At 39.7% G+C, this 26,043-nt stretch overlaps 1 protein-coding gene and 1 pseudogene across 1 annotated transcript; both read right to left on the reverse strand.

The window, feature by feature from the left end:
- Positions 1-2,017: 2,017 nt before the first annotated feature.
- Positions 2,018-2,856, reverse strand: LOC132269578 (uncharacterized). Its single transcript, XM_059770816.1, has 2 exons — positions 2,209-2,856; positions 2,018-2,101 (listed from the first exon to the last, which is right to left on the reverse strand). Exons 1-2 carry the CDS (start codon positions 2,854-2,856, stop codon positions 2,018-2,020), a joined length of 732 nt encoding a protein of 243 aa, XP_059626799.1.
- A 57-nt stretch (positions 2,857-2,913) lies between these two features.
- On the reverse strand, positions 2,914-3,794 carry LOC132269579 (B2 protein-like; annotated as a pseudogene).
- Between the last annotated feature and the right edge of the window lie 22,249 nt (positions 3,795-26,043).

Here is a 26,043-nt window from a genome sequence, read left to right on the forward strand (position 1 = left end):
ATGGCGTGTAAACCCAGAGGTGGTGATACAGCCTTGGATATCTAAAAACATTGCACTTCTAAAGAAAAATTTATGAAGAATAATGCAGTCCAAGGAATTTGAAGTTAGTCATAGTCACCGGGTAAAAGCAAATGGCCTAAGCAAAAGAACACCAATATTTCAATACATTACCATTGTTGTTCACCTGAACGTGCTAGAAGTAGTAGAGTGATTACAGACCTGAAATTCAGTTTTTTTAGCTCTCGTGTTTCCTTTGAATTCAAACCCCAGAATTGACAGACCAGGCTGTCGCACCATATCATGCCACATAAATGTTTTCCATAGTCATGATTTGTGGAACTATTGCAAAAACATCACTTGCTTTATAATGTAAAAAATACAGTGAAGTTGTAGAACGATATTTGGAGCACCATTCCAATTTGCATTCTTTGGCTTATATGACAAAGCTCTAGAGAGGGGAGGCCTTGATTACCTTGTTAGATTAATGCTATGTTTGGTTGGAAGGAAGGATTGAGGAGGGATGGATGAGAGGGGGAATAAAAGAAGTTATTTATGTTTGGTAGAAGGGAAGGAAAGGGAGGAAGCAAGGAGGAATGCTTCATCCATCCTTTGTAATTTTCTATCCCCCCAAAATTGAGGTGAAAAGGAGACAGAAAGCAGGAAAATAACCAACAAGTTTCTAAATTCCATTTTTAAACTTGTTGTTGCATAATTTGAAATGCATATATAATTTTTATAATTTTATGTAATTAGGGTATGTTAGTAAAAACAATATAAAACTCTCTTTCTCTACTACATCCATCCTTTTTACTATTCATTCCATCGATCCAACCAAACAAAAAATGAGGGAGATACATTCCCTTCCTTGGGGATGCCTCATCCATCCCTTCTCCTTTCCCTTCTATCCATTTTACCATCCCTCCAACCAAACGAAACATAAAAGGAAGACCTGTTTCGTTGACCTAATTCACGGAGGAAATTACAGGATTCAAAAGTGAAACCTGCAGAAAGCTTGATGCAGACTTTTTACAATATGATATTACTGTCAGCTGGGGGATTGTTGGGGGTGGGTAAAAAATGGAGGGACTTCAGAGAGAATAAAATCAATTATAAGTTTTTGTTTAAATCTTTAGTTAGTAACAATAAAAAATAATTTCCTGAAAAGCTCATCTAGGTGTCAGTTTCTGCTAAGGTGACTTAGCAATGTCAAAGCTACCAAACCATTCTATTTTCTATAAAGAACAATAAGAATTCGTTAATGACTAGTTTATTCTTGTCCTGCCACATCCAAAATTTGGCCTCAGTATTAGGGAATATTCAATTCGTCTCCTCGAACAACTGAGATCAATATTTTTTTTTTTGGGAAGGTAAAGCAGACACACACACATTATCCACAACATCTCCCTAGGGGGACACAGAACTCTCAACCTCCCCCTTTAGAAAGGAGAGAGATCATACCGTTGAGCTAGAGACCCTTTGGTTTGAACAATTGAGATCATGTGAATCAGATTCTTGTCCGAATCACAGACCATGGAATTTCCCGTCAGTAGCCCACCATAACAATTGCTCTACACTAGGTGATTTTTTGTCCTACTTTCAAATTATTACAGGATATATGCAGATAGTATTATTCCCATTATCCACACATGTACAGTAAGGAACGGAAAATATAATCAAAGCAGCATAATTCGCCGTGTTAGTATAATATAATTACCACAAAAGTAAAACCATGCCCTTTAATTAACACTTAAGAAAACCAACCAAGCAATTAAACACCCATTTGGTCTCAATTAGGGCTAGCACCGCCCGGTGGTAGATATTCATCTTCTAAAAAATATGGATAATAAAAAATAAATAGATAAAAACCAAAAATCTCCTGAGTTGCTACCATTTCAAAAGTTTCATTGCAATTTTCAATTACTAAAAAAAAAAAAAAAATATGAAGAAAATGAGAAATATCGTGGGATTCAATAGTAGGAAAATGCAGAGTACAACAAAAAAATATTACAGTGAGGGATCATACCCGCTTCTGCTCCAGAGAGCTGATTTTCCGAATTTGTTTCAGTTGAGATGCCTTCAATGCTTCACCTTGCTGAATCAACTACAATAATAGATCACAAGTATTTCAAGCAAAAGGTAAACAGAGCCGATTCTAAATGATAGAAAAAAAAAAAAAAGGAGCTAAGGATGTGGAACAACTTTAGTTACCTTATCTATAACAGACTCTGTATCGGAAGTCTGGCTTTCTCCATCCAAATGAAGTGTAGCTAATGATTCCCATCCCATATTGGACTCATCTGAATGTAGAAGATTCAAATCTGATTCCACCCTCTTAGGATATTCTTCTTCCTGTCTTGTACCAGCAGAGGGTAGAGTTTCAAATGAAGTGGCCGATGGAACAGAACCAGTTGCTTCTGTCAGAGGAGAAGAAGTGTACGAATATTTACAATCTGATTTCAAGCCTATAAGTTCATTATCATGTTTCTCTACAACCGACTCATCTGCATGAGCTTCCAAAAGCTGGTTTTCTGTGTCTGGATAAGGTGCATCACATGGAGACACCCATTCCATGTTGTGATCAGAATGAGGAGCTGTTAACTCTGAAGCTAGAGTACTATCCTCTTCATTTTCTTTTAAGGTATCAAAAGTGGTTGAAGTTTTGAATAGAGAGCTCCACTTCTTCTGAGGAAGGGAAGCACTCGTGTTACTAACGACTGAAGAATATGAACGTTCAGCACTTGGTTTTTGGTGTACAAGCTCCTGCTCGTACTTTCCAGCTGCATCCGCACCCACTGGTGCTTCCAAATTCTGGCTTTCACCGTCTAAACCAGGAAAGTCCCATGAGCCCCATTGCATGTTAGACAGATCTGAACGACCAACATACGCCTCTGAAACGGAGGTCCTAATGTCATCACCGGCTTAACTTGTAATAGTTGTGGTCCGACATCTTAATGTATTCTGGGAAAGAGAGGTATTTCCAGCAACCGGTGAGGATGAAAACAAGGAGATCAAGTTGCGGGTTTGAGCTCGGTCCAGCTCAAAATAAAAAAGATTATACCCATAGTTGTTCTCAGCAATCATTGGCTTAAACTGAGCTTCAGACAAGGGCTGTCACTGCATCTGGATTTGGACCTGAACCTTAGACACAAAGAAAGCATATGATTCACAGTTTTATATACCCAAATCCTCAAAGAAGTTAAAAAAAGAGTGTGATAGTAACATGCATATAGCTGTGCAGGGTATGGTGTGTCCTTTGAACCATCTTCCATCCAACCATATCGATTGATATTCATTTGTCCAGGGCTGACAGCCTCAAAGATACCATAAAGGTTCCGATCACAGTAGTTGAATAAGAATAATGGCAAACCAGGAGTGACGTTCTTTACATATGAATAATGAGCAACTGGTATACCTGTTCAAAAATATGAAAAACATTTAATAAGTCTGAATAGCTTAAACTGCATATATCAAAATCTAGATATAGTAGAAAAAGAGAAAAGCATGCAGAAAAAGGTAGCCAACTAACCAAACAGCAGCCTGTTATAACATTCATCGATTGTGTGATGCTTGCATCCAAAAATAACTACACCAGGATCACTCTTACTTAGATTCCTAGCAGGTGCACTGCAATTTGCCGACCAAGAAGATCGAGATTTGTCCTTGATCGCAAGTGCCTTGTTCTTCTTGTCATTCATCGCAAGTGCCTTGTTCTTCTTCCCCACTATAAATATGAATCCAAAACATATATATTTGACACAAACATGAAATGGTAATTAGTTATAAATTGCACCAATCTGGCACTAACCAATTTAAAATACCGCCATAAGGCAAAAAGCCAAAAACAGTAACATCAATATTCAATAAATCACATCTTCTGAAAAATTAGAAATGTTGCCAATATTTGAGGGTTTGACATTAGAACATCATAAAGAGAAAATATGGCATGATAAGCATCTAGAGTTCTATATTTAAAAAAGAAAATCAGAAAGCATGAATTCAACAACTCAAGCTATTTTTGTTTAAAATCAAATATGCCCTTTTAATCATTAGAGGACTGTAACATATTGACTAACAACTCGGTTTTGTACGGAAAAAATGAACTTTTTAAAAAACAGGAAACTGAACTCTCATTTTAGTTCAGCATTCAATATAAACAAATGTTATACCAACTCTCATTTGAAAAAAGAAGAACTGATTAGTTCTTAATCGAGCCGATAGAGCATTAAAAAGGAGTAAATGAGCATGTGATATTATGCCTCCAGCAAGAGAATAATATACACTCAATCTTCTTTTTTTAAGGAAAAAAAAATAATACTTCATGAGAACATATATCACAATTTGACCCCACATTGTGGGTTTTTAGTGAACATTAATAAATATATAAAAAAAAAAAAAAAAATCAACTCACCAAAAAATAAAAAATAAATCAACTCACCAAAAATAAAAAATACAGTAAAAAAATTAATTCGACCCTTCCATAAACAACAGGATAACAAGAAACAGAGTGGGGCACTTGTGGGGTGTGTGTGTGTGAGAGAGAGAGTATTTACATAACCAAAAAATAAAAATAAAAAATTAACCAGAAGAAACACACAACAAAAAGGAAAGAAAAAAACAATTTTAACAAAAATAAATACAATTAAAATGGACTTCAAGGTGGATCAGGAGTAGCCCTTTTTTTGGGGAAAAGAAAAGAAAAAAGAATACATTAATACATATTTTTTGATGTTTTAACCAGATAATTATATGATATTATGCCAAAAACATGATTACAATGCTACTACAAGGAATTTTGCCTTATAACTTTCTATAAAATGCTTCCTTTTTTTAAAAATGCTACCATAAAAGGATTGCTAATCACAATTCAACAGGTTTATCATCATAAAAAATAAAAAATACTACTTCTATAACATGTTAAACATCTATGGCAGATAGCGAGAGAAATAAAACCACATTGATACAGCAGATGGTATCACACTATCACTAAACTCATAAATTGCATTTTTAAAACTTAAACATACTCAGGCTGCTTCACAACCACCAGTGGACACTTGACCTGCTTGGAGTAGTAATCACTTACACTTCCTAGAAGAGCCCTACAAACACCAACGTAGTAGACACTCTAAAATTAATTAGATAGTGTGACTTTAGTCTCTGTGTGTGTGTGTCTCTCTCTCTCTATATATATTTATATTTATTTATTTATTTATTTTAGACTATTCAAAAACCATTCAATCAAATTCAAAGGCACACAACCAAGAAAACTAGAGTAAAATTCAAAATATATAGCAGAGAATCAGAGATGGATCAATTCAAATTAAAGTGGCAGAGGAAGAAGTTTCCAAGGAAGAACATGCTGGAAGAGGGGTTTCACATGGAGGATGACCAGAGTACTTATATGAATTGACCATTTGAAGAAGTAGACCCAAATCGATGGGGGTAGTTTTGGTATTAAAGATTCCATAACACTGTTTTTCCTCATTATATTTAACAGCTTGTTAACGAAAGTTAGGCTCATTGTGTGAACAGTGGTGCAATTTGGCCTCAAGAAATTAATTAATGATCCACAATCAACAATCCGATCATATCGGACCTCACTCAACCGAAAAGAATAAAAAATTAAAATGATACTCTTTATATTCTCGTATATAAAATATACAGAGAGAGAGAAAGACATACAAACACACACACACACATATACATAAGAAAGGGAGATGATATTGGTGATGAAGAAAAGCATAAGAACTCTAAGCTACTTTACTCTATAAAAATTACACACACTTTGGATGAAATGCCGATAGCATCTCTAAAGATCAACAATCATCAACACTCACAAAAAATCAACCATTTCTCACTAAATAATGATACATTTGAATCAAAATCATATGAGCATTTGAAGAAATTCGTAGACTGAAATGGAAAAAGTGAGGGATGTGAAAATACTTTTTCCGATTTCCGACCGGTGATCGCACAATCCACTGAGAACAACTGCAAAACGGAAAGAGAAGAACTTCTACAGTGTGTGTGTGTGTGTGTGTATATATATATATGTTATACCTATATATAGAGAGAGAAGGACTGTTATAGTTGTGGATGTGGTGTAGCCACGTCACCAAAGGTCAAGTCAAACAGTTAACACTTTGACAAAGTCCACCTCAACAATAATCGATCACTGGGTATCTAACTTTGGGCCAACATTCTGTCGATGGACCTTGGGCCTTGAGTAATTTGTCAATCGACGGACCTTGAATCTCGATTTAACCTCTATAAAGCTTGTCGATCGACGGGCCTTGAACCTCGATCCGACCTCTACAAAATTTGTCAATCGACGGGCCTGATCGGTTGAGAATTCGATCTATAATAAATCAACCTTCGCAATAGCACGAATCATTGTAAAATAGGGCTATTGGTCGAGTAAGTCGAACCACTGAGACTGCGCTAATCTATGACAACCTAAGTGTCTAGAGTCTTTTTAGAATGATACGGGGTATTCATAAAGGATTTGTTGGTTGTCATTTAAGCTATGAAATTAAGATACATAAAATAAGAGCTTGCAAGAATTTAAAGGAGATGAAATACAAGTAAAGAGGACTAGGGAAGTGAATCCGCCTCCATCCCTATACACATGCTATATTAGAGCTAAATTGGGGGAAAAACAATATATATTATGGTCATGATACATAGCAACACTTGGTTGCTATAATATCCTCAAGAAGTTCATTAAATAAAAGGGCAAGAATAACCCATCAAAGATTCACATGATCAACTACCTAAACTAAAATGTAGCCTAGAACATGCTTACTAAGTCAAAGATTATCAAGCCCTAAATTAAATGATGAATGCACATGAAGCTAAGAATCAAGCATAGACCATCAAAGGCATCACCTAAGCAATGATCTATCAAAGTACTTATCAACATGCCATTAAACCATTTCATAACCTTGTCTCCATTCTCACCATGAAAACTCAAGCAATATAATTAATATAAGACATCATCTAAAACAAGACAATCAACTTACAGAAATCATCCATACATATATCAACATTCATTACAATAAATGAAGTGCTCTTGGTTATGAAAAGACCATAGAATATACATTGTAATCCCCAAAATATAGCCTAAATTAGAACATGCTTACAAGGAAGGGGCCTCATCACCTCCCTAGATGGAGGTTTAGTTACCCATGGGAGCCTTAGAAGAAGGAAGAAGCTTGGATGCAACCTCCATTTTTGAGCTCCCTCCTTGTAGCTTCAAGAACTCTATCTTCTCCTCATATTTCTCTCTCCAAAAATATTGCTAAGATTGAGATATGACATTGTTTGTGTGGTTCCCCTCACCTTGTAGACATCCTCTCCCCCAAATAAGGCTCAACTCCCACCAAAAGACATCTCCAACCAACCCATAAAGATGGAAATCAGAAATGAGGGAATCAAGGAGCAAGGGGCTGAAGTGATGGATCCCGGAGAGCATTTTGCTCAAAGTTCGAGTGCTCGAACTAAGCCCTTCGAGCGCTCGAAGTTTGGGCAGAATGCTCCTTTCTCTTGACCTGCTTTGCACTACTTTGGTAAAACAGCCATAACTTTCTGCTCCGAACTCCAAATGATGAACCGTTTGAAGATTTGGAAAGCTAATTCAAAGCTCTAAATATGCTATGTTTTAATAGAAGTCCAGTTCTTAAGTTTGGTGGGTCTAAAATGAAGAGCAAAGTCGAACTTCACTGCTGCCAGGCTGTTCTGCGCACCTTTGGTAAAAATGACATAACTCTTTGCTCCGAACTCCAAATGAGGCAAACTTTATGTCTATGGAAAGCTGACTCATAGAAATTCATATTTCATGTTTTACTAAAGACCAAATTCACATATACAAAGGGTCAGAATTGGAGGCCAAAATCTGATGGAAAATGAACTGGCGCCCGCGCTGTTACAGCCTTGCACCAATTTGCTACTTGCAACCTGAAATGATTTGGCTCGGCCCGAAGACTCGGCAATTCTTCCTAGAACTTTTTGTATAGAGCGTCATGAGTCCCATGGATCATTAATCTTGGCCAAAATGAAGGTCCCTGGCAACGGCGTGCTTTAATTCTTTAAGAACTCGTCAAAGCATCTCTTTTAACTCTCTTTGGGGAAACAACTTGAAAATAAACAAAAGCATGCAAATAAAGCTAGAATATGCAATATGGTAAAATAATGGACTTAACTAATGCAAATAAGGGCGCTTGAATATGCAATATTCGGCGCTTATCAGGGCCTTGAACCTCGATTTGACCTCTACGAAACTTGTCGATCGACGGGCCTTGAACCTCGATCCAACCTCTGCAAAAATTGTCAATCGACGGGCCTTGAACCTCGATCTGACCTCTACGAAACTTGTCGATCGACGGGCCTTGAACCTCGATCCGACCTCTGCAAAATTTGTCAATCGACGGGCCTTGAACCTCGATCTGACCTCTACGAAACTTGTCGATCGACGGGCCTTGAACCTCGATCCGACCTTTGCAAAATTTATTAATCAACAGCGCTTGAACCTCGATCTGACCTCTACGAAACTTGTCGATCGACGGGCTTTGAACCTCGATTCGACCTCTGCAAAATTTGTCTATCGATGGGCCTTGAACCTCGATCTGACCTCTACGAAACTTGTCGATCGACAGGCCTTGAACCTCGATCCGACCTCTGCAAAATTTGTCAATCGACGGGCGTTAAACCTCGATCTGACCCCTACGAAGCTTGACGATCAATGGGCCTTAAACCTCGATCCGACCTCTGCAAAATTTGTCGATTGACGGGCCTTGAACCTCAATCCGACCTTCGTAGAATCTGTCGATTGACGGACCTTGAGCCTCAATCTGACCTCTTCAAAACTTGCTGAGCGACGAGTCTTAAACCCCGATTTAAGTAATACCTCTCTGCATTCCTCATATTGTCTTAGTGATATCCCAGGCTCTTACAGCTACTTTCGGGACCAACGAGAAATAGGTATCTACATTTGGCGACTTTACTGGGGATTATCCTAGCAAAACAATGAATTCAGATGAGGTTCCCCCTCTGGCGCAAGTAGAAGTATCTACAATTAAAGCCATCGGTGCTAAAGCCATCAGTACTAAAATCGCCAGTCACCGAGCCACAAGTGCCAAAGCCAATAGCGCCAGAGACAATAACGCTAGAGACACTAGCGCTAGGCTGATAGCACTATATCTCATTCCTCAAAATCCAGACACAAATCCAGTGCCGATGTTGTTTTGGAAGCTATGCAGAACATGAATCACAAGCTGATGACCCGAATGGAAAAGTTTGAAGAGGCCGTCCATGTTATTGATAAGAGGGTTTCAGCAATGCTAACGATGATTCCTACGGAGATCCCATCAGCAACCCAGTTGGTGTTTGCTAACAGTATCCCAGCTGGTGTGACCTTGCCCTCACTGTATAAGCAACAGGTTGCGAGGTCACCTAAAGGTCAAGATTGTAGTGCAGACTTATCATAACCCACTCCAAAGCCCTACAACCCTGCATTACAGGTAACCCCCATGGTTCCTCGTGCTTTTTTTGTCTCAAGGCAAATAGCCTATGTTTTGCTCCCTACCTACTTATGCTCAGGCAAACCCTAAGGCACATCATCCTCTCCCCTCCTACTCCTACTCGGCCCTAAAAGAAGCGTTCATACACTTTGAGGTGCGTAACCTCTTCAAGAAGGGCACACCAACTTCTCGCGCTTTGGATTTTGGCAGTGAGCGTCCTTACCCTCTGGCTATCACATAAACCCCATATCCACAAGGGTATTTGGTTCCCAAGTTCCCACAGTTTAACGGCAAGACTGGTGATCCCAGGGAGCATGTCATGCATTTTGTGGAGGCTTTGGGTCATTTTGGTGACAATCATGTGGTTCGCCTACGTGAATTTTCCAAGTCTTTGACTGATCGAGCATATCGTTGGTATTTCAATATTGAGCCAAACTTTATCAACACCTGGGAGCAGCTAAAAGATCATTTCCTTACTAAATTCTTCTAGGCTAAAGAACATGTTACCACCTTATCTCTCACAAAGGAGACTCAGGACGACAACGAGGATGTCCCTGCCTTTATCGACCGATTCAGTGATCGTGCAGGATAGTGCTTCAAAAGCAGCAATGAAATGGACTTGGTTGATATATGCATCCAAGGCATACTGCAGATTTACAAGCTCCATCTTGTCAACCTAAGAATTACTAGCTTTGGTGAACTCAAGATCGCAGCTCGAAACCTTAAAGATCTCAAGCCACTTGTTGCTAAGTATGAACATATGAAATATGATGCTCCCAAGTTCGAGGCTCCAAAGTCTTCAAACCGCAGGCCTGTTCCTGCAGTAACCATTGAAGAGCGTCCACAAAAGCAGTTCGACAAGTCCCAATTCAAACCGCAAGGTGAAGAGCCACCACCTTTCACCATTCGTATTGAGAAGGTCAAGAATATTCTTGCTTAATGGGTCAAGGATGGCGTCGATGGCATTGTTGTTTTACCCACTCCACGTCGCGAGCCCACCCCAGCAGATAAAGCTAATGTTGATTTCTGCGTTTATCACCAGAGTGTCACTCACCCCATTACTAATTGCTGGGGTTTGTGCCGTCTCTTCCAACGACAAATGGCAAATGGAGATCTCAAAGTCACTCCCCCTAAGGATGTTCGCCGTTTCCCATACCCTGATTATTGCGTGGCTGTTATCACCTATTATGATTAGCTCACAGAGACGTATTCAGGCTATAATGTTAAACTTTCAGAACAGGACGTGTGTCCTTTGGTTGCCTCTGCTAAACCTCACTCTTTTGCACCAAAGACAACCTTATCTTTTTCTGATGCTGACAAACAGAGTCAAGGTGCTCAAAATTGACCACTGTATGTGTTGGCTTCCATTAAGGGGGTGGAGTTCAAACGCGCCTTCCTTGATAACGGTTCCTCCATCAATGTCATGCCCCTCTCCACTTTTCGCAAAGCAGGCATCCCCGAGGATTGCCTGATCAAAGAGCCAATCGAAGTTGCTGGGTTTGGCAATGATCTTCGTCGCATTATGGGCTACGTTAGTGTCGATCTAGCCGTTAACAAATTTTAAGCCTCCACAAAGTTCCATGTTATTGATGGCGATACATCTTATCACATCCTGCTGGGGCACGTATGGATGCACCGCTTTGGCATTGTTCCATCTACCTACCATCAATGTTTTAAAAGCATTTGGAACAACAAGGTTGTCATTGTCCCGTGTTCGGATCGTCCCTTTGCAACCTTTGAGGCTCATTATACCAACGCTTTGTTCTTCAATGATCTTGATGACTGCGTGCAAGATTGTGATGCGACCATTATCTGCACCCCTTTACTTACTTGGGCAGACGCCTAGAAGGGCATTTTTTATCCACTATCTCCAGTTCAGACCAGCGATGCTCCATGTGAATGCACGCGTGTTCGCTTCCCCAATGGCCGTGTCATCTACCGTTTATGACGGTGTCAAGGGTTAGCCGAGGTTCACTCTACTGACCCAGCCCCGGATCCTTGAAAAGACACCATTGCCCGATTTTGTTGAAGTTAATCTTGCCCACTCCAATGAGCAGCCTCGCATTACGTTTCTCTCGGGTACACTCAACTCTTAAGATCATTCTTATCTTGTCTCTCTTTTGCAGGAATTTTGAGATATATTTTTTTATGGACATACAGCGAGATGCCTGGGCTCCACCCGTCGCTAGTCTCTCACCATTTTAATGTCTTGCCCAATGTTCGCCCGGTTAAGCAAGGGTCACGAACTTTTTGGCTAGAACTCGAGTTGTAAATTAAAGATGAGGTCCAGAAGTTGTTAGCCGTTGGTTTTATCAAGCCCATCATTCACCCCACGTGGCTAGCCAACATTGTCCCTGTGCAGAAAAAGAATGGCCAAATTCGAGTGTGTGTTGATTTCTGGGATCTTAATAAGGCCTGCCCAAAAGATGATTTCCCTTTGCCCATTATTGACACTCTAATCGATGGCACTGCAGGCCATGAAATGTTGTCCTTCATGGATGGTTTTAGTGGTTACAACCAAATCCGGATGGCTAAGGGCGATGCTGAGAAGACTGCCTTTCGAACTCCTCCTGGTAACTTCTACTATATTGTCATACCTTTCAGTTTGAAAAATGCAGGTGCCACTTACCAGCGAGCTATGACTGCTATCTTCCACGACTTACTTCATCACAATCTCAAAGACTATGTGGATGATTTAGTCGTGAAGTCCAAACAGGCAGCCAACCATCTCCATGATTTACACTAAGTGTTTGAACATTGCCGTCAGCATAATCTCAAGATGAATCCCCTCAAATGTGCTTTCAGTGTTAACCACGGCAAATTCCTAGGCTTCATGGTCACTCGCCAAGGCATCGAAGTTGATCCAGCAAAGTCCAAAGCAATCATTGACATGCCTTCTCCAACGACTGCAAGACAGTTGAAGAGTTTCTTAGGCAAAGTTTCTTATCTTCGTCGTTTCCTGCCAGCCCTCGCTGAGGCAACCCGCGCTTTTAGCACACTTGTTAAAGGGAAAATGAAGTTTTCTTGGTCAGATATTCATCAGGCGGCCTTTGAAAGAATAAAGCATGTGCTCTTATCCCCGCAGATTATGCATGCCTTGCAGAGGGATCAACCCCTCTTCTTGTACATTACTTCTACACCTCGATCCATAGGGGCCCTGCTCGCACAGGAGGTTAATGATTAAGAATTCCCCGTATACTACATTAGTCGCCTGATCCGTGATGCTGAAGAACGGTACTCTCTTATTGAAAAACATTTCTTCACTTTGGTCTTTACTGCGCATAAGTTCCGGCACTATTTTCTTGCTCATCGCATCATTCTCCTCACTAAGTGTGATCCTTACAAGCATTTACTTTCCAAGCCAATGCTTACAGGCAAGGCTGCGCGATGGCTCTTCTATCTCGCAGAATTCGACATCACCTGCCAGCAGCCACGGGCCATCAAAAGTCAAGCTTTCGCTGATTTGCTTGCACAATTTCCCAATGAAGCTCATGAGCCGGTGGATGAACAGTTGCCCCTCGATGACTTATAGGTTGCCTCTCTTGAGTAGCCCCAGGAATGGCATTTGTCTTTCGATGGTTCTTCCACAGCGCGAGGAGGAGGCGCTGGCATTGTGCTCTCTTGCCCAACTCTCACCTCCACTACTGCTGTCAAGCTAGACTTCAAATGTACCAACAATGAAGCTGAATATGAAGCACTCATCCTCAGGCTCTTAACTGCACTCGATAGACAAATCTCCCGATTATGCACTGATGGTGATTCCAAGTTGATTGTCAAACAGACTTCCAGATAATTTATAATTCATGAGCCTTCCTTGGCTTCGTATTACACAATTATTCAAAAGCTTCTCTCCTGGTTCGCCTCTGTTCGCCTAGCTTATATCCCTCGATCTGTTAATCGATACCCTGATGCCCTTGCCACGCTCGCTTCAAAGCTCGATATCTCCGGCCATACTCAACAGATCACTATTTGAAAACAAACACAACCTGCCATCGTTAGTCTTCTCCCTTCCGAGGAGTTCGCTGATTGGCGCCGTCCAATCATCGATCAAATGCAGACTTTCACAGGTTCTTTGCCTCTTGCTCAGCTCAAAAACTTTCATTTGATCCAAGGGGTCCAATATCACCAATCTCCCCCTGGCATCCTCAGTCGCTGTCTAGGGGATACAGAGGGCAGTGAAGTTCTCCACCGCATCCATCAGCAGCATTGTGCTACTACTGATATCGCTCTTTATTGACGACTACAGCGCCAAGGCTATTATTGGCCTCAAATGTCAAGTCAGGCGGCTACGTTGCAACGTGCATGTTTCGCTTGTCAAAAATGCCCGGATATAGCTGAGATTGTCGAACTCAAACCAGCCAATTGGCGAATTCCCTTTATCCGTTATCTTCAGCATGGCCATCACCTGGACGATCCAGCTCTGACTGCCAAACTTAAACATCAGACATCGTGATTCCAACTTTGCGATGGTCAATTGTTTCGTCTCTTGAGCGAAGGAGACCTCTTGCGATGCCTTGCTGGCGCTGAGATTCACGAGGCACTTCATCAAGCCCATTCCCTCGAGCACCAGGGTGCCTACAAGTTATGCCAACACTTGATCCACAAAGGACTCTATTGGCCAACGATGGAGCACGATGCCAAGACACTTGTTTAACAATGCAAACCATGTTAATATCATCACCATCGGATCCATACTCCGCCTACTGTGCTTCACCCTCTTACTGCCCCTTGGCCCTTCCACACTTGGGGTTTAGATCTCATTAGCCCAATCAATCCCACAGTCCGTCAAATGCACTGGATTCTCACTGCTACTGATTTCTTCTCCAAATAGGTTGAAGCCATCCCCTTGTGACATGCTACAGGTATAGTTGTCTCAGCCTTTATCCGTGAGCACATCATTTGCCGCTTTGGCATCCCGACGATTATCCTATCCGACAATGGCACGCCTTTTGTCAATTCTCGAGTGGCTCAACTCCTTCAACACTATAACATCACATAGCACCAGTATTCTACTTACTATCCCAAAGGCAATGGCCAAGCCGAGGCAACCAACAAATTTCTCCTCAAGATTCTCAGTCGCACGGTCGCTGAGCATAAATCTAATTGGGTTGACCAGTTGCCATTAGCTCTTTGGGCCCATCGTACTTCCAAGAAGCGTGCCATAGCCCAAACTCCTTTTTCCCTCCTATATGGCACAGAAGCTATTCTCCCGGTCGAAATTGCCCTTCCTACCACTACCTTGGCAGCTTGAAGTGAGGTCGATCATTTCACTCATCTCGAGGTCTTAGATGAACAACGGGAGTTGGCCAGACAGCACCTTAAAGTTTATCAACACACATTGGTCAAAGCCTATAACAAGCATGTACGACCTCGTACATTTCAGGTAGGCGATCTTGTTCTTAAAGCTGCTAAACATATTATGCATAGCACCTCCTCTCCAAAATTCACCCCCAAATAGGAAGGACCCTATGTTGTCATCGAGGTCCAACCCGGTGGCTATTGTAGACTGCAGGGTGATGGGCGCAAGGCTGAACCTATAAATTCTAGTTGGTTAAAGCTTTATCACAGTTAGTCCTTTCTTTTTCTGTACTCGGCAATACTTCTATTTCACTAGTAATATATACACGTTTGCTATCATTCTTATTGCTGTTATAACTGCTCTTTAACTTTATAATTTCATTCAATAGCAAAAGATAATACATAATTGACCCGTTGGTCTTACATATGTTATAACTACTTTATGTATACGACACCAGAATCCCTTTATTACCACCTAGCTCATTGAAGGTTTCTTCTACAAGAGCCCGTTCCTGCTCTGCTATTGTAAGGCGAGTTTGAATCTCTTCCATCCTGCGTTTGTCCCTCGCAATTCTGGCGTCCAAACCTACCATCTATTGGGCCAAGAAGGCCTTCCCTATCACACGTTTGCAAACCTCCAACCTCACATTGAGCCATTCTATCTCCACCCGATCTTTTAGTATCTCAATCAACTCACGGGCCTCTTGTACTAACTCTTCTGACCCCTCCCCTCGCGCCACTATACTAAATATCCCGAGCACTCGCCCTAAGGCTTTGTACCCAAAGTGATGGAACATGAGGTGTCTTCTTCCAAATGCATCCACAGTCGCTGGCTATGCCAATCTCGCTGCCTTAAGCAAAGGAATGTAACGAGCTTTAATGGTTATCCCTCGCCAAGCTGCCTCCATTTTTTCCTCCATGGTTACCACCACTTGAGCATCGTCTTCCAGCTGTTGCTTCTTTTCGATAGGGTGAATTTCACCTATCGCGCTGTTCTTCCCACTTTTGACCTCTTCATCTGAGGCTCGCCTGTTCAATGTATGTTTGGAACCTTCCAGCGATGATTAGGGATGGCAACGGGGCGGCACCCGCTGGTACCCACCCCACCCCACCCCGTTTTTACCGATTTTGGTTAACCATTTAAGGAATTTAGGCGGGGATGGGTTTTATGGAAAAAAAACCCGCACAGATATGGTGCGAGGGCGGAGGAGGGTCACCCCGCCCCGCCTCGCCTTGTTTTATATTGTAAATTTACTAAAATATTCCTATATATATTAATTACATATATACTCTGTACCAATTACCAAATAAAACCTAAATAAGAACCCTAAATCTTTTACTCTCTCATCCAGCGCCCCCCTCTCGTCATCCCAATTCAAGGTCTCTCACTCTCTCATCACAACGGTGGACCATATATATATATATATTTTTTTTTTTCATAGTTGGGACTCACACACACTACCTCTACTGAGGTTCGAACTCCTGACATCCCTTTGGAAAGTAGGAGCTTGGTACCGCTAGGCCACAAGCCTGTTGGTATGGACCATCTATCTCTCTTCACAACGGTGATAACTCTTCGTTTCTATCGTAGATCGGCGGCTGGACAATCTATCTCTCTTCTCGCAGCGACACCATCTCACCTCTTTCTCATCGTAGATCGATGATTTCTCTCTCTTGTTGTAGCAATCATGAAGATCCTCAGTGGATTTAATAATTCTCCACTATTCTCTTCGAAATTGAAACATCCATTTTAAAGTTGTACTTTTCATATGCATATGAATTTTTTGTACTTCTATATTTTTTACTCTTCAATTTCTCTTATCAAATGAAACATAAGGGTTTTGAATGTCATTGTACAGGACTCCGTGTCTAGAATTTTGCAACAAACTAGACTATCTCTCTCCTACTTGTTTTTCTAAGATTTGCACAATTTCAAAAACTATCGATTTTTCATTTTGATTTCCCAATTATTTTTATGATGATTATATTGACTTCATATTCAATTATTGTATTTTTTAATCTTATTTTATTGCTATTTATTTATACTTTTCATTTTGATCTCTTAATTGGTGAATTCATATATTCATGTGTCCACTTATCTGTGCTTGAATTTGATTAAATCACCTTCCACTGATCATTAGTTGTATTTGGGAAAGAAAAAATAAACAGTGGAAAATTTTGGGGGTAAACGGTGCGGGTGCCCGTGGGGACCCGCGGGGTGAAACAGTGCGGGGATGGGGTGGTAGCACACCCCGTTTAGCCGGTTATGGGAGGGGACGGTTTGGGAAAATTTAAACGGTTGCGGGGGCGGGGGCGGGGGCGGGGGTGGGTACACTCGCCCAAACCCGCCCCCGTTGCCATCCTTAGTGATGATTGTAGTTTTAACACTTCTATTCCATGGACCCCATCGTGCATCTCTGCTATGTCCTCCAATCTCACTGTGTTACCTGAGGTCTCCCCTTCCATTGTTCCCTCCTGAACCTTGGGAGCCTCGCTCCCGGGTATTCCAGTAGTAATAGTGGCGTTAGTGTTCTTGGTATTGCGGTTTCCTCTACTTGCGGCATACGCAGGATTGTTACTGGGATTTTCTTTGCCCTTTGTGGTTGCTGACCTGCATGATTCAGAATCAAGACATAAGTTTCACTCACAACAAAAGGAAGAAAACATATTTGCTATTTTACTCACCCATGACTTTTTGGATTGGAGGAAGAGAACTCTCGGCTGTCATCAATCGTCTTACGATACCTCTCTTCGAGCCTCCGGTAGCTAACGCTGCACCAATGTCCCCACTGAATTTGTCTTTGGATTGTGACATCCCCTTCCCCGTTGGTCCCATCACCTTCTCATCCATTAATGGACCATCATCACTCAGCTCCACCATTTCTTCTGTCTCCCCTGTCGATTCTTCATCCTCAGATATTTGGACTATTGAGGCCTTTCGTTTTCGCCGCCTCAGGTTAGCGATCGGCTCTTCACTGTCCTCTGACACTTTAACTTTTTTGGCCTGAGCCTCCCTTGATGCACTTCTGCCTACTATTGGCTTGACGGTGCGACGAGTACATACGCTTCGGGCATGGCGTCGTATGTTACGTCACCCATCTCTGAAGCTAACGGAGCCATTATCGACCTATGACCTCGCACTACTGGCCTAGGCATGCGAAGGGATACATCATCCTTGTATATGGGCATGGAAGCATAAGGATGAGGGTTCTGCAAGCAAAACATCCTGAAGGCCCCCAAGTAATCTACCCAAAATCGCTTGTAATTTCCTGTTACATCACCTTGGCGATGCTGCGAAGGAATCACGATGCTGCCACTTTCTTCCTCAGCCAAGGCATACAGTACACTAAACCGGAATAAAACTTCTTCCAATTCATCATACCTTTCTTCCAATTCACAATAGCTGGGGACACCTTGATCATACCCAAATGACTAGGTACACGCCTTAGATTGTACACTTTGCTCAAATTGCCCAGCTCAAATCGCCTGGGCAGATATCCATGCAGCGCCACCAAGGTAAATGTCTGTTTGTCTGCATCCCCTATTTCTTGCCTTGGCGTGAACACTCTCGCATCCTCCCAATAGATCCCCACATCAGCCACCCCTGGTATCTCTTCTCGATAGGGTCTGAACACAAACTTTCGCTCGGAAGCTATCACTTCTCCAAGTGCAAACCTACACATTCGACCTGACCAGCGCCTTCCTCGCGCTCGATGGTCGCTCAATTCCAAGGGTAGTGACCTATATGAGGAAAACCTCTCATATAAGAACATTTGTAAGAACCCATTCGCTACATAAGATACCATGGGGTAGGGACCAGTCGAGTGCGTGCTATCCTCAAAGATCATGTCCAATCGATGGTATAATGTTCCCAAGAACAACGGCCCCAAAGGTATCGCAATTCCACTTGCTATCTTTACTGCTATAAGGCACCATCGACTCAAGGGTGCATCGTCTGGAGTCCCCGGGAATATATACTTGGATAACCAGCACAGTACATATGCTGTGAGTTCTGTAGGGTGCCCAATTTTGTCTCCATCGACAAAAGGACGCTCTGACTTGTCCCCCTTGAAGGAGGGCTGTAGATCCTTGAACCAGTATCATATCTAGGCTCCCGTTGTGCTTTTTCTGGCTCCTTCTACTCTTTCCTCGCGCCTCGCCCCATTCGCATTAAAGAAAGACCCATAATTTTTGGTCTTTTCTAACCCTTTTTCTAATGCAGCCATGATGCCCTTCTCTGCTGCATCTATCATCAGGGGCACTGTAAACCCCCTTCCCATGACATTTAAGCCAAGTAATTGGGCTACGTCTTCTAGTGTGGGTGTAAACTCTCCCCACTTAGCCACAAACGTGTGGGTTGCACTACACCATCTTGACACTAGCAATTCTAATCCTGGGTTGTCTCGGGGCATTTTCAATTTGCGGGACAGATGTATAGCTTGAGCAACTCGTACTTGTCGCAGCCACTGCACATACATTTTGTGGCTAAAGATGTGCTCGGATCACTCTTCCCACCCTGCACATGGGCCCACCGGTGTTTTAAAATCAATAGCACAAAATGGATACATCCTTTGTTCAATAGCAAGCCAGTGCACACAGTCCGCCGACGGCCAAGCTCCTACTTCCACGGCAACCTCCCATTCCATTAATTGGGCTACCCCACTATCAATCTCGTTCCTGGCCATGTCTCCCGCCGCTGTCCAGAACCTATCCATGGGTCCAAAAAACAGAGCCCTCTTCCACTCCTCCTCCGGTGGTACTAACGGCACTGGTTCACCGGGTTTGCTCAACTACTTTCTCTTCGTCATTTCGTCAAATATCTCAACTGCTCTTGCACACAATAGTAATGTTGTTGTCCTCACACACCAATTTCTGTTTCCAGCAGCACGTTCACTCTTCTCTATTTTTTTTTTTTCTTCACTCTCTTACACTGTTTATTTTTATAATGGCTTTATCACCGAACTGGTTCTATATATATATAGACCAAGGTTCAGTTTTGGGGAAGACGATGACACTCAACGGTTGTGTCTCATCATTTTCCCATTAAATACATAACCGCTGGCAGCTGCAAACGCCTTGGTTTCTAATGTCATTAATCACCACGTCTTTATGCACACGCCGTTTTATCTTTTATTTCAAAATTCAAAACGCCACGTGCAGGGGGACTAAATGTGGATGTGGTGCAGCCACGTCACCAAAGGTCAAGTCAAACAGTTAACACTTTGACAAAGTCCACCTTAGCAATAATCGATCACTGGGTATCTAACTTTGGGCCAACATTCTGTTGATGGACCTTGGGCCTTGAGTAATTTGTCAATCGATAGGCCTTGCACCTCGATCTAACCTCTACAAAGCTTGTCGATCGACGGGCCTTGAACCTCGATCTGACCTCTACAAAATTTGTCAATCGATGGGCCTTGAACCTCGATCTGACCTCTACGAAACTTGTCGATCAACGGACCTTGAACCTCGATCCGACCTTTGCAAAATTTGTCAATCAACAGGCCTTGAACCTCGATCTGACCTCTACAAAACTTATCGATCGACGGGCCTTGAACCTCAATCTGACCTCTACAAAATTTGTTAATTGACAGGCCTTGAACCTCGATCTGACCTCTACGAAACTTGTCGATTGACGGGCCTTGAACCTCAATCCGACCTTTATAAAATTTGTTAATCGACGGACCTTGAACCTCGATCTGACCCTTATGAAGCTTGACAATCGATGGGCCTTGAACCTCAATCCGGCCTCTGCAAAATTTATCGATTGACGGGCCTTGAACCTTGATCTGACCTTCGCAGAATTTGTTGATTGATGGACCTTGAGCCTTAATCTGACCTCTTCAAAACTTGCCGAGCGACGAGTCTTGATTCCCGATCTAACTTTGATCAACGAGGAGTTGTGGTAGGACTCTTTGAGTAACTTTGGGATGTAGAAGGGATTTTGGAATGGAGGATAGAAAATTAGTAATGTCTTGCCCACTAAGGCAAGACCTAGTTTGAGGATAAGAGTAAAAGACAGCTGGAATAGTACAATTGCCTTTACAACCTGCCATTTTTTTGGATTATTTAGCTAGAAAGGTACACTTGGCAGCCGATCTAAAAATGTAGGGATTAGGGCAACATGACCCAAAAAAGGGGATGGTCCTGACCCTTTCTGAGTATGGAGGCCCAACAAGGTGCCACCTGGATGACCTAGGGTTATAAAAAGGAAGGCAATGACAAAAGAGACAGGTAGAACTGACGGCAGCCTCTTCCCTACAATTGCTCAAAATTCTCTGACGTGAATGGTTTTCTCTCCCTCCTTCCACTTCTCTGCATTCCTCATATTGTCTTAGTGATATATTCTTAGACTCTTACAGCTACTTTCGGGACCCACGAGAAACAGGTATCTACAATAGTATGAAGTTGAATTTAAAGAAGAGAGAGAAAGAATGGGGACAAGATATCTTTTAGGGCTCTGATCCTCTTAGAATGAGGAGTTCAGAGGGAAATGACAGCCCAAACAGTAGCCCCAAAAAACTCATGAACGTAGCAATATGGGGTGGTGGTTGTAAGGTAATGGGTACATATGTGAAATGACCGTGTTGCCCTCTATTCAGATTGGCTTCTTTTAGCGAGTACTGTATACATTTATTTATTTCTCTTTTGGTTTTTCCACGCTTTTTCTAATTATGGTAACATTAAGGGTAAATTAGACAATTCATTGGTACACAATTTACTCCTCTCATTTTTGTTGAGGAGTATCTATCACTACTCTTTCTCCTTTTGTTTTTGGGAAATTTACATAAAAGTGGTAGTAGTGACCGTATATTACTCACAGGTGAATGTAGTTTGCATATTTACAAATACATGAACCAATTTCTAGTTGGACCCCTTTTATAAGCTGATTTTGTACTTTAACCCCTAAACGTTTATCTTATGCACAAAAGAACACTTTTGCGAGCCCTTGAATTTCATCAAAACGCACTTAGGAATTGTTATGTCTCCCAATCTTTAGGAAACACATCTCGTAGCCGACAACGAAGAATAGAAGAACTTAGATCTAGAATTATCCGAATGCAGAATATTTCAGAAGCTAGAAGGCAACTATTTTAGTTTATGAATAGATTAGACTTTAATAATTTAGACAACTCTATAAAAAGAATAGGAGAAATCTTGATTACATTAAAGAACAAGTTGTACAAAAACTCTAGTTCGAATAATTTAGATAACAAAATAATATTAGTCGCCATTAAAGATATAAATAGTGATATTAAAAATATTTCTGAGAATCAAAAAATAATTATAAATTATTTAAATCTCTAAAAACCGATATTCAAAAACTATTACAATAGTTTTATAAGCACTAGTAATCCCGATTATCTAACAGATTTAACAGAGCTTTATAAAATTAATAAAGAACCCATGGGATATACAAGTTTTAAGACCGACGTACAATCAACTAATATACATATTAGGCAGAATAACTTTTTAATCTAGTTATTACTCCAGTTAACTGAAAGAGTTAATAAACTTAAAGAAAAGTTAGAAGTAATACAAGAAAGTATTCCCAGAGAATCCTTTAAAGAATTATCTGAATTATCAGATAAAATAAAAGACATAAAGTTAACAACTAATCCTTTCTCGGCCCCATTAACCATGCGTTTAAATCTTTTACAACCACATAGAAAATGACCATTATCCTTAGAAAAACCAAAGAAATAATGAGAGTAGAAGATCTGTATGATAATGAATATAATGCTAAAAAATATATAGAACAAAGAATGAAAAAGATAAAAAATAAAGTTAATCTTTATTCCAATAATTTGCTAGATTTCCAGAACAAAATATATAGTCATTTTAGCCAGAGACGAATAAGTGCAATCAACAATCAAGTTATTCTAGATCTCATAACACCCGAAGCATATAAAGAATTAAGTAATAATAATTTAGAACTCATGCATCTAGGTGTCATAATGATCGGATTAGTAGGACTAAATAGATCTGAAATAGGAACCAGAGCACTTGCTTACATTTATGACGATCGATGGAATAACCATCAACAAGCACAAATAGCTAGCGCTGAAGTAGATTTAGCAGACAATGCAGCCATCATTGGATGCATTCCTAATTTTACAATGACTACTAGAGAATTTAGTAAACATATTAAGATAGCTATATCTACAAAAGGATTTAACATGACAGGACAATTTGAGAATCTATTAGTAAACACATTATTTATGGGAAAAGCAGTTAATCAATATAACTTAAAATTTAAAGCTCAATTCAGTGAAATAGTTAAGCCTTTTAGTAGCAAATATGTCTAGATGATAGAAGCTAGAAAAGTAAGCAGTATTACCCATAAAGGAACAGAATGGAAATTACCTAATCTTATTACTACAACTAAAAAGATTCCCAAAAGTAATATGATATATGTTACAAATAAAGGAGAATCTAGCATAAGGTTTAGTAATTATAAAAAACAAGATAATATAACAGATGATACCAAAGAAGATTTTTTAACTACACTTGTAGAAATAGAATCTCCTAAAAAAATAAATGTTCTTTATGATAGATTAGAAGATGAAATTCTAGATAAAATAATGAATGATTTTGACAATCTTGAACTTGAAGATTTAAAAGAAAAATATCCTGAACCAAATTACCAACTTATAGAAAGCATTTATTTAGGAGAAGGAAATAATGATGATATTAAGAGAAAAATATTAAAAGTAGGATTTGAATCATTCTACACAAAACACGAACTAAACACCTTAAAAGAGAAATTAAATGTTAATGAAGAACAAGCACAACATAGAGAAGGAAAAGAACCAGAAGGATCTACTTCTCAACCTACATCAGTAGACCAAGAAATGCATAATGCAACTAGTAGTACTTATAGAACAAATGAAGACTACAGTACTGGACAAAGATTACAGCCCTCACAGGAAACTTATGTAGAAAATAAAGGTACACAAGATACGACTACCTGGATACCAACTCGTAGAAGATACGATAATATTCCAGCACATGATGCAGGAACTATCTTAGATATATCTAGGCATGATCCACAAGTTTGGGCAAGAGTAATAGAAAATTAGGAACAAGATTGTATTATGACATGTATTCTAATAAAATTTGATAGCAGAACCCAAGCTCTAACTTATTGTGAAACACTACTTAGAGGAACCATCTATGAATGGTAGCAATCATACAAAATTACTTATGCAATTATGCCATCTTAAAGGATACTTTTACAATCCAAACGTTTACCAGTTTAATCAAAATGGTACTATTAGGCGAAGATAGATTATTAGAAGAAACTCGAATAAAACAAAATGAGGCACTATGAAATCTAGAGTTATTACAAATTTGTGACTTTAGATATATTAAAGATTATACAATAAGTTTTTTGAATATTTTGCTGCCATAGGAAAGACTGGAGACATCACTTTACTCGATAGATACCTTCAGAAATTACCAGGAAGTATAGGGAATAAAATATAGGAAAAGTGGTTAGAAAACCCTAAACGAGATAGGTTAACTATAGGAGATAGAATAAATCATGTTTATAGCATGTTAAAAGCCGAATGCAAATTGAATAAATCATGTTTATATCATGTTAAAAGCCGAATGCAAATTACGCAAAGAGTCAAAATAGATTAAGAAACAATTTTATTTTGCGTGTAAACAGTTCGACTTTCCACCAATATGGTTGTATGCCTCAGAAAACTCATAAGCTAAATAAACCAAGAAAATATAAACTACGAAAAAGTAAAACATATAAAAAATATAAAAAAATCATATATTAAAAATTTTAAAAGTAACCCTAAACCATTTAGGAAGCTTCATTGGTATAAAAAACGAAAAATCAATACAGATAAAAAGGATAGTAAAGACAATAAAGATAGTAAAGTCAATACACTACCCACAAAGGAAAGAAATTGTAAATCCTTCATCTGTGGAGACCCAGGTCATATAAGACCAAATTGCCCTTATAGATATAAGCAAAACCCTATTAAGCAAATACAAGAAAAAATCAACATGCTTGAGGATATCGAGGAACAAATAGAAGAATTATATGAATTAGAAAGCATTTATGATTCTGAAGTTGATAATGAAAGTATATATAGTATAGAAAGCATTAATAATGATCTTGGTGAAGATCTTGAATAAAGACTTCATTCTATGGAAGATTTCATTTATACTATAAGTAATCCCTCATGTCAATATGAGTTTGTTAATTTCCATTTTATAAACTACGACTGTAAACAATGTAATTTGTCGATCAAAGAAGGCTATTATTGTAAAGACCATTGTAAAATCCTATTACGTAATAACTGTTATTCCAAATATGAATGTAAACTAGAAGATACTTTAGTAGAATCCATAAATTCAATATATAAACCCTCTAGTTTAATCCAATTCTCTGTTACTTTAGAATTTAAAGAAAAATTAGTTCAAACTTCAGCCATGTTAGACACTGGAGCATCCAAAAGTATAATTCAAAAACATTTAGTACCAAAGGAAGCATTAATAAAATTAAATTATAATGTTAATATGAGTCAATATAAAAATAAAAACTACCAATAACTCATTGTGTTCAAAATGTTCCTATATTAATTAATAATAAAAAGTTTGTTTTATCACAGACCTACGTAGTTAATAACACCCCTAGTACTTATGATTTTATTTTAAGACTAAATTTTATAAATTCACTCACCGCAGGATTCATGTATACCCCTACAGGTTTACAATTCTTTAAAAAAGGAACGTTTATTCCATCTAACCCTCCTTGCATTCCTCAAAAAGAAAAAGGATCTGTCACTTATGTCAATACTTTACCCATGACAGAAGAAACTACAGAATAATTGTTTAATGTAACTGAATTTATAGAAGATGTTTCTGAAGCACTGATGTTCCTTAGTCATTTAGATGAACCTAAGATTTTCCTTGATAATAAAACTATATTAAAAAACCCCAAATTAAATATAGATAATCTTATCAGACTAGTTGAAACCACTGAGATTTTAGGAGAAGATCCTCAGAAACATTGGTATAAAATTAAAATCGAAGCCAAATTAAATATAATAAATCCGTTCATAACTATAAAAACACAAGATAATCCGCATACCTTAGATGATCAAGAAGAATTTCAAAAACAAATAAAAGAACTTTTATCATTAAAAGTAATACGAAAAAGCAATAGTAGACATAGGAGTCCGGCTTTTATAGTTAGAAATCATGC

This window comes from Cornus florida, unplaced genomic scaffold, assembly GCF_030987335.1.
Source record: "Cornus florida cultivar Cherokee Brave unplaced genomic scaffold, ASM3098733v1 CherokeeBrave_3.0.0_Hap2_Chr08, whole genome shotgun sequence".
Classification (NCBI taxonomy): domain Eukaryota; kingdom Viridiplantae; phylum Streptophyta; class Magnoliopsida; order Cornales; family Cornaceae; genus Cornus; species Cornus florida.